Source organism: Natator depressus, chromosome 6, assembly GCF_965152275.1.
Source record: "Natator depressus isolate rNatDep1 chromosome 6, rNatDep2.hap1, whole genome shotgun sequence".
Classification (NCBI taxonomy): Eukaryota; Metazoa; Chordata; order Testudines; family Cheloniidae; genus Natator; species Natator depressus.
In genome coordinates this window covers 71314656-71324565 of record NC_134239.1, presented here as the reverse complement: position 1 = coordinate 71324565, position 9910 = coordinate 71314656, and the positions used below count along the sequence as shown (strand labels likewise).

The 9910-nt window shown below is 46.6% G+C and overlaps 1 protein-coding gene across 1 annotated transcript; it reads right to left on the bottom strand.

Annotated features, from left to right (window-relative positions):
• Nucleotides 1–700: 700 nt before the first annotated feature.
• RHOV (ras homolog family member V) lies at nt 701–8018 on the bottom strand. Its single transcript, XM_074955682.1, has 3 exons — nt 7823–8018; nt 1462–1520; nt 701–1141 (listed from the first exon to the last, which is right to left on the bottom strand). The coding sequence occupies exons 1-3, from the start codon at nt 8016–8018 to the stop codon at nt 701–703; spliced, it is 696 nt and encodes a 231-aa protein (XP_074811783.1).
• Nucleotides 8019–9910: the final 1892 nt, after the last annotated feature.

Below are 9910 nucleotides of genomic sequence, written 5' to 3'. Positions count from 1 at the left end.
ATGACTGCAGCTTGCAGTGTGCTTTCCCTCAGACAGCCACTGGTCTCTTCCCAGGATATGCCTCATAGGTAAGCCCTTTCCCACATGGTAAGGTATCTTTACAAACCCACGAGCACTGCTCTATCACAGCTTGATGACACTCTTCCCCCACCCCCTTTTAGTGATCAGAACTAGAGGGGAAGCATTTAAGTCCTACTTTTTAAAACTGAGCAGCCCCTATCAGACCACACAGTAGTCTCCATTAATTACCCCCTCCCTCTTCCCAACCAAGACTTTAGAACGGCCAGAATAGAGCCAGCTCTCCAGAATCCATCAAAAGATTTACACCAGAGTTAGATTATGCTGGGACAGGATTTTGGAAGTTTTAGTTGGGTTTCAGAAATGAAACTGGTCATACTGGGCATAGTGAACCTGCTTGTTCTTTAGGACCAAGTCTGAGTATATTAAAGGCTCCCATTGATCTGGGACACCACAGGCATGTCCACCAGATGCTTAAAGCTAGAAGGACCATTTGGTAACCTGGTGCAATGGAAGTCCATTTCATGTCTCCCAGGCCTGTGACCACAACGCAGCAAGTGCCAGGACTCCAAGCCTTAACAGCTCACAGCACTCTCCTCTCAGGAGCCATAGGTGCAGTCACATGGCTCTCCAAGAAGGTGTGGGATCAGCACTGGCATGAGGTGTTTTTGCCAAACCAGCTTCAGACAAAGCAGAAGAACTTCTTCCAACGACACTTGGAGAGGGTTTTGATTCCTTTGGCTGTCATCTTCTTTTCCTGCCGGGCTTTGTGCTCCACTGCACTGACAATGGCTGTGTCAAATACTTCTTTCAGGTTCTTTTGGGTCAGTGCTGAGCACTCCACGTAGGTCTGTGCCCGGATTTTCTCTGCCAGGCCTTCAGCCTGAAGCTTGGGCACAGGCCTCCCACGGTAGCGGTCCAGGTTGATGAGGACATTGACATCATCCCGCAGGTCAGCCTGTGTCCCCACCAGGAGCACTGGCGCCTGTGGGTTGTGAGTCCGTATCTCAGGGATCCATTTCTCAGTAATGTTTTGGAAGGAGCTGGGGTTCACCACACTGAAGCAGACAAGGAAGACATCAGTGTCTGGGTAACAAAGTGATCGGAGGCAATCAAAGTCCTCCTGCAGGAGAAAAATGAGAGAGAAGATCATTGGACTGAACTCCAACAGTGTGATACTGGAGTGACTCCTTCACACGATGAATATGCTAGCAGCATCTCAGAGACAGGGCACAATGTCCCCTTCATGCCACTTCCACATCATTCTGGAAGGCTGAGTTTCAGGGACAAGAGTCCTTGTCACATTCTGTTTAATTAGTGTCTTTACTGAATGTGTCCCTCTTTCTCAGCTGTACACTGCCCTCCCCACAAACCCTGCTAATAGCACCTGTCCCACAGACTAGTCAGAACCAAAACTGCTGGTTCCCTTTTGACTGGTCTCACCTGTCCAGCTGTGTCCCAGAGCTGGATCCGAACCGGGGCTCCATCCACCAGAACCTGAACTGCAACACAGAGAGACAGAGAGGATGAGTACAGACTTGCTGCCTTTGAGACAGACACACACACACACACACGCACGTTCCTCTCTCCAACTCTGTTTTGTGTCCCTGGGGAGCTCTTGGAATTAATGCCCTGACTCAGTGGTAAAGTGACTCTCAGTTTTATTGCATGTGTCCACCCTGTCTGGCTATCTACCCAGTCCTCACTAAAATACCCAAAGCCCTGTCCTAGCAAGCACTTTGGGAAACCTGCACCAGCTTTTCCGGGGACAGTCTCTTTGGTTGCTTCGACACCTTGAGGGAGTCTTTCCAGGGCATTACTACACAAAGACCTTCGGTAGGACTGGCCTTTTAGTCAAACAGTGTCCTAGCAATAATTTGACAGTCTTCTCCCACATCCCCAAAAGATCAGTTAGGGATACATGGAATCTTGCACTTTAGGGACTGATTCCTAGTTTTTTGCACTCTGTGACTACTTGGGTATGTCTATAGTGCAATTAGATACCCATGAATGGCCGGTGCCAGCTGACTCAGAGCTTGGGCTGGAGGCCTGTTTAATTGTGGTGTAGACTTTCAGGCTTGGGCTTCAGTCCAAGCTCTCAGACTCTCCCACCCCACAGAGTCCTAGAGTCTGGGCTCCAGCCCGAGCCCGAACATCTACACTGCAATTAAACAGCTCTGCAGCCTGAGTGCCATGAGCCTGAGTTGGCTAGTATAGACATATCCTTAGATCACCCTCCCTGGGGCTGGCCAGGACCCCACCTTCTCATCCAGGGCAAAGATTTGGCATTTCAAGAAAAACCTTCTCAGAGATGCTCTCTTAGTATTGCCCCAGCTGTAGAAAGCCAAGAACATAAAACACTGTTTTAAAGCAAAGGTGCTTAAAGGAAAAGGAATGTGATGTAGTTCTTCTGGAAGGCCCTTTCATGGCCTATCTGCACTCTGAGGCCTTGCCGCCACTAGAAAACTCCAGCGGCCTCAGATGTTTTTACCGCTGTGTTGCCTACACTACACTACAGTTGTCACCATTTCTACCACCAGTGGCGAATTATGTATGCAATTTTTGCACCCACATTATTCCAAAAGTGCAGGAAGCCTTAACATGGTGTCATCAACCTTAGCTGTCTCAGAGTCAGGCCCTGTTTCCCGCCCATGGAAATTCAAAGCAAAGTTGTTAGACCTCTGAGCATTTCAGACTCCACAGAGAATGGTTGGAGGAAAGGGTAGGGGCTGGGAATTGCATTAAAGTCTTGACAGCATGTCAAAATAGCACTTGTCTGCTGAAGGAAGGGAGACATCCTGTGCTAAGGTGACAATGGTGAGCACTTGACACCAACTAGCAGTATTTCTGATGTGTCATTGGCTCTGGTGGGATGGGGAGGGGAGCGGGTTTTGTTATTTTAAAGAAGCAAACTGAATCTTGTATTATTCTTCAAGTTCTTAGCTGGTGAGTGAAGTGGCAGAAACAACTGACCTCATTGTCAGTGGGGTCATAAAAGCCCTTGGGGAGAAGAATGATTCTGCTTACTGACAGAAAACTGTGAAAGAGAAAGAGAGAGAGAGAGAGGATGAACTGAAATTAAGACACCCACACACAAAGAACGAGGGAGGGAGGCACACAAGGGTGCACTGCCTCTCCTGCCAGCATATGTGAAAGCCATTGCTTCCTTGTGGCTGGAAAACAGTTGAGTGGTATTACCATATCTTAGTCCCAGGGGAGGAAAAGAAACCTGTTCCAGATCAAAAGAACTGCTGGGAATCTGAGCCCCGGTCTACGCTTAAAACGTAGATCAACCTAGCTACGTAGGTGCCGACTCCATGGGTGCTCCGGGACTGGATCCAAATTAGATCCAGTTTGGATCCAAATCCAGTTCCAAACCCACACTTGCCCAAAGCCTGGGGGAATTTGGGTTTCCCTTTCAGGCCCATTATAAAGATGGGCCTAAACTGTGCAGTTTGGATTCAGAGAGGAACTTCCTTAAAGTTCAGGGGTGTTCTGAGGATGGATTCTGGTTCAAGCCAATCTGTATTCATAAATGGGAAGGGTGGGAATTCCTCCATTTTCCTATATCCTATAGCTGGCGGGCTCTTCCAGGTAGGCAGAACAGGTGACTACTGAAGTTAGCAGCAATATGGTGAAGGCCTGGTTTTCAAAGGTGATGAACACCTGCCATTCCCTTTGAGTTCAATAAGAGCTGTGGATGCTCAGGCCACCAGTGACTGTTCAGAGTGGGACTGACTGTGGGCTGAGGACAGCCATGTCCGTATTGCAGAGAGCAGCAAGATCCCTTGAGCTAGTGCTGCCTCCTCCTTTCTGGATCATTCCCTAGCGATGGGCCCCTTCAGAAGATGCTGATACAGAAAAACAATAACACATAATCGTTGTGAATGATGGCAACCCCCTGTCCCTCTCCCCAACGCTGAACATGGTAGCGTTGTGGGAACAGAATGAGAACGGACAATTACCCGGGTGGCATTTCTTCAGAGACCCAAGGGACTGATGGCACCTCAGACCATTTTCTAAAATTCCCCTGCACCCTGGAACAGCAGAATGTTGGTTGGTTCTTTCCAGTAGTTCTCTGGGGGAAGCCAGTAGGGCCCAGTGTAGACCAGCAGGTCTCCCATACCTCTTCACAACCGTGACTGAACTAGAGGGGCATCTGAACAAAAAAGCAACAACTCAGGGCTGAGCAGCCCTCAGCCTTGGAGGTATGTGAAACCCAGATCTGGATCCCAGCTGAGCCTTTAGTTTTGAGCTGACCTGCAAAGGAATCGCAATAGGCCTGGTGCCCTTTTGTGTTTCTTTACAATGGATAAAGGAGACCTGACATGTTTTTTAAAGGTTTTGTTTCTTCTTGTTTTGTTTCTGCTTGCTAAAGGTTTAGAAGTTAATAGTTTTTGAAGCTCAGCCATTGAGAGGGGAATGGATTTTTAGTCAGACTCTTTAAACTCTTCATTTTTTCATTATTCACTGCCAATGCTAACGAGCATTTTGGAGAGAGGATGTCATACTAAAGAAGTGAACATCCCTTCCCCCATCAGTTAAGGGTCTGGAGAACTAACAGTACACATTTCTGGTATTTCTAAAGGCAAAAAGAAGCAGAATTATTCTTTTTTTTTTTTAAACCCTTTCAGCCCATATTTAGTCATTATAAAGTAGCAAAAAAGGCACAAGCCCAATTTTAAAAAAGAAATCTTTTGCAGGTTACCATTAAACATGTCTGAGCCCTGTCTCCACTAAGGCTTGCACCACTGATGAAAAAGCAAGCAATACAGACAAAAGGGTAAGATTTTCCGAAGTGCCTAAGGGTATGTCTACATGAGGGAGACTATACTGGCATAGCCCCATAGTATAGACACAGCCTACAGTGGAAGAGGGTTTTACACTGGTGTAGCAACACCACCTCCCCAAACAATGGCAGCTTTAACCAAGGAAGCATTCTTCCGTCTTCAGTGGGGGTTGGGTTGGCATAGCTACATCAGTCCGGGGTGTGGATTTTTGCACACTCTCACCAATGGAGCTATGTTGACCTACCTTTGAATGTACACCAGGCCAAAGTGACTTAGGAGCCCCAATATCAAAAGTGAACTAGTTACTCAGGAGCCTAAGCCTTATTCAGAGTCACTGGGAGTTAGGCTCCTTAATGCCATAGTCCCTTTTGAGAATGGGATTTAGGCACTTTTGAAAATGTTACCCAAGACCTATTAGAAAAGGAAGGAAACTCTCTTAACCCCATAACACAGACACAGGCTGGGCTTGTAGCTGGAGAGCTGAATATGTGAAGCTACAGCATTAGTTAAAGGTTTCAGAGTAGCAGCCGTGTTAGTCTGTATTCACAAAAAGAAAAGGAGTACTAGTGGCACCTTGGAGACTAACCAATTTATTTGAGCATAAGCTTTCGTGAGCTACAGCTCGCTTCATCGAATGCATCCGATGAAGTGAGCTGTAGCTCACGAAAGCTTATGCTCAAATAAATTGGTAAGTCTCTAAGGTGCCACTAGTACTCCTTTTCTTTTAGCATTAGTTAAAGTGACTGCTCAAAGTCCAGGAGAAGGCAAGAGTTAGTGGGGTGTTAACATATCACCAGAATGTTATTTACTCTCCTGTCCCTTCAGGAGCCATGAAGGGATCAGCAGAGCTATCTCCAGACAGCAAACACCCATATCTTTTAATATGCAAAGCAAACTTTTAGCAGCCAGTGTTTACTTATGTGCTCTTTAATTATGCCGTTTTTTCATTGGGGGTAAACCCCAGGTTCCAGTCTCCCTTTCCCCAGAGCAAGGGCAAGAAATCAGAGGAGACTGATTTCCACACAGCTGTCTCTTGCCCTGTATCTCTGCCCTAACCGGCTACACAACCATAGCAATAAAATTCCAAAGCTTTACACACAGATGTCTCCCTCTCCCTATCTCTGTCATCACAACAGGGACAGAACCGGGCCATGAATTTCCAAGCGTTTTCACACAGCTGTCTTTCCCCCAGTATTTTAATCTTAAATAGGTACATAACCAGAGCAATAAACCCCTTAGGAACCCATACGGTCACCTGTCTCCCTGCATCCCAATCCTAACCAGTGACATAAGAACACCAGTGAAAGTATATCTACACCAGTGGTGTACACAGTGGGGATACACAGAGGTCTTCCAGGGCGGTACATTAGCTCATCTAGATATTTGCCTAGTTTTACAACAAGCTACATAAAAAGCACTAGCGAAGTCAGTATAAATTAAAATTTCATATAGATGATTTGTTTATACTACTCTATATACTATACACTGAAATGTAAGTACAATATTTATATTCCAGTTGATTCATAATTATATGGTAAAAAATGAGAAAGTGAGCAATTTTTCAGTAATAGTGTGCTGTGACACTTTTGTATTTTTATGTCTGATTTTGTAAGCAAGTAGTTTTTAAGTCAGGTGAAACTTGGGGTACGCCAGACAAATGAGACTCCTGAAAGGGGTACTGTAGTCTGGAAAGGTTGAGAGCCACTGATCTACAAAGCAAGTCTCAGAGCTCAGGCGTACAGACTCAGGTTTGCAGGTTTCATGCTACCGTACTAAAAACAGCTGTGTAGACATTCGTCCTAGAAAGATTCTGAATCCCACCCCCACTCTGTAGGCTTCAGAGCCCTGTTGCGACATCTACCTAGCTGGGGCAGCTGATTTTAACATACTGAGACTCTCTGCTGTGGGCTGTGTAGTCATACCCTGCGAGCGCCATACAGCTGTCCCTTTCCCTGGATCTCTATCCTGACCAGGGTTACAATCTTTGGGGCAGAGTCTTGTCTAATTATATGTCCATGAAGCCCTCAGATACTACAATGATGAGAGTCAGTATAAAACCTTACGATAGAAAGATCAAGGATGAAATCCTGACCCTACTGAAGTCAATGGGAGTTTTACCACTGACTTCAGAGAGGTCAGGATTTCACCCAGAGTTGAGCACAGTTATGGGTAATAGGTAATTCATTCATCAATAATAACCCCCCTGAGAGATCCATACAGCTCTACCTCCCACCCCTTTTTCATAAGGAGAGATGCAGGCAAGGCAATGAACCCCTAGATAAGTCTCTTGGCAATGTTTCAGGCCTGAAGGAACAGACTCAAGCAGAATAAACTTCCTTTCTACAGTTTTGCACAGGATCAAGCCAAGAACGAGAGTTGCCTCCCTCATTGCGTGTGAGAGGCAAAACTGGTTTCCCTTTACAGCCTCCTGTGCAAAGCTTATGCTCAAGCCTTGTCTACACCAGGGAAGCTTTAAAAAAAATGTCTGTTTGGGTTCAGCTCCTGCAATGGTTAACTGTGGGAACTGATGGCTGCTGCTGAGGTTTTAAGCACTATGTTCATAGAATCATAGACTATCAGGGTTGGAAGGGACCTCAGGAGGCCATCTAGTCCAACCCCCTGCTCAAAGCAGGACCAATCCCCAGTTTTTGCCCTAGATCCCTAAATGGCCCCCTCAAGGATTGAACTCACAACCCTGAGTTTAGCAGGCCAATGCACAAACCACTGAGCTATCCCTCCCCCCCTGTTGACTCCATTGGTTTCCAACAGGGATAAATGACGTGGTGCTTAAAATGTTGATGGTAGCTGGTAGCCCCTCTATACTAGGACTCTCACCATTGCTACCACTGGAGTGGTGGAACTGCACCCTTTGGAAAGATGTGTCTGAAAAACCCTAGTGTTGACAAGGCCATTGTAACAGTGAAAAAAAGGAAGAAAGTCAACCCCAGAAGGCAATAGCATGCTGCTGTCAGGCAGGATTCCCCAATAGGCACTTAACTTCCATTCCCCCTTACCTGAGAAGGTGTCCAGGGCAGTGGGTTGGTACTCATCAGGGTATCCATTTGTTGTGTAGCTAATGATCAGGCTGGTCTTGCCCACAGCCCCGTCACCTACCAGGACACATTTGATGCCCAGCTGTGGGCCACTGCCCCTCGGGGTGCTGTTTCTTCGCAGGGCAGGTGAATAATCCAGCAGCCCCTGGGGGGGCATGTCTTGAACAGGAAAAAGGGGAGCAGCTCTGCTCCCCCTTCTAAAAAAGTTTGGTGAATGTGGGGGGCAAGCTGCAAAACTCTGTTTAAAACAAAAACAAAACCAGCAAAAACCTAAAAGAGCCCCAGGCAGCCCCAGGAAAGTGCCAGTGGGTAAAGCAAGGCAGGAAATGAGTGTGGCTCAGCCACTATAGCCTAGGTGGAAGCTCCTTTGCCTCTGGAACTACATCCCTTGGAATGTCTTGGAGCTGGCAAGGCAGCGGCTGCAGTGAGCTCTGTGCACTGGCCTGTGGGTCCCACCTTCTCTCTCTCTCACTAAGCTACTATTGCTTAACTTAGTTCTACACCTGCAGTGGTTTAAAAAAAGCCTGATTTGCATAGTCCAACCTCCTGTCCTGTCCTTGTAACCTGACTCTGCTTCATGGGCGTCTGAATCCACCAGCCTCTCTGCTTGCTCTCTACATTTTCTTCTCTTTCGCTTACAGTTTCAGTGACTTTAGTGTTGGTGAAAGGTGGTGGCCCGACAGCCCTGCAGGGTGAAGTCCTCTACGCTCAGAACAGGTACAGCAAAAGCAGTGGCAATGCAAGTTTTCCACATTGCCTTCCCCAGGTGCCTTTACCTTGTTCTGAAGGGGAATGAGAGGGGATTTCAGCCTACAGCCCCAGAGTCTTTCCTTCTGCTCAAACAAGGATGCCTATTAGTACAAAATGCAGTGGGGCTTTGTGATGTGGACACCTGTTCATTAGGAAATAAATGGAGACCAACAAATGCATATTAGGGCTTGTCTACACGTACAGCGCTGCAGAGGCGCAGCTGCACCACTGTAGCACTTTAGTGAAGACGCTCCTATGCCAACGAGAGAGCTTCTCCCGTTGGTGTAGTTAATCCACCTCCATGAGAGGCGGTAACTACGTCAATGGGAGAAACTCTCCCATTGACATTGTGCTGTCTACAAGGGGGGTTAGGTCTGTATAAGTGCGTCATCCCCCTGAGTGACGTAGTTCTATCGACATAAGTTTATAGTATAGACCTGGCCTGACAAAGGCCGCTGAAGAGCCGTCAAATGGCACAGACTTTCAGTCACTAGCAATCTGAGCTGGATTCCAGCCAGCATCCTCCAGGTGAAAGGCTCTGTTATGCATTATCAATTCCCTAATAATTATTATTATTATTGGTGCTTATTATTATGTGCATTACTGTAGCTCCGAGGAGTCCCAGTCGTGGACCAGGATCCCATTGAGCTAGGTACTGCACAAACAGAACAAAAAGAAGGTCCCTGCTCATCCCTCAAAACTATTTTTTCTTCAGAAGAAACAGTGATAATGCATTTTGAAGCCCAATGCCAGTGGGCAGTGGCCCCAGCAGGGAGAGTCTGTGATTGTTGAAAAAGATTCCCACAGACATACAGGAGCTGCAACCTTGGACAATATTGCACGGCAACAGAAAACAAATGAAAGACAGAGAGCATGACACATGTCTTATTGGGTAACTTTCTGTGCTTGGAACCAACCGAGTCCAGCTTGTATAACACAGGTGAAACTGTTGCTACGTTCTGGCAAAAGCAGTGAAACATTTTCATAGCTCTATGGATGTGCATGGGGCTTTCCAATCTGGTCTCCCATTTTTGCATTTTTTATTCCTTTCCAGTGGTGCTCACAATGTGCTAAGCACTTTATAAATAGAGAAGAAGACACAATCCCTGCTTTGAAGAGCTCCCAATCTAAAAAAAGACAACTAAACAAACAGAGAGAGGGGAAGAGACTCAGCGGCAAAAGTGCTGGTAACAGCACTAGCACTTCCACTGTTATACCACAGTGGAGAGGAACAAATTATAGAATGGTGGGAAATTTTGAGGGGAAAAGGCCAATGCAGACAAAGATTGCACCATCAAC

Excerpts from the sequence above, each read along its gene's own strand:
- RHOV (XM_074955682.1), bottom strand. The coding sequence starts at position 8,018 with ATGCCCCCCCAGGGGCTGCTGGATTATTCACCTGCCCTGCGAAGAAAC. Across the intron at positions 1,521-7,822 it reads TGCCCTGGACACCTTCTCAG|TTCAGGTTCTGGTGGATGGA; the intron begins GTAAGGGGGAAT and ends TCTGTGTTGCAG. Across the intron at positions 1,142-1,461 it reads TCTGGGACACAGCTGGACAG|GAGGACTTTGATTGCCTCCG; the intron begins GTGAGACCAGTC and ends TTTCTCCTGCAG.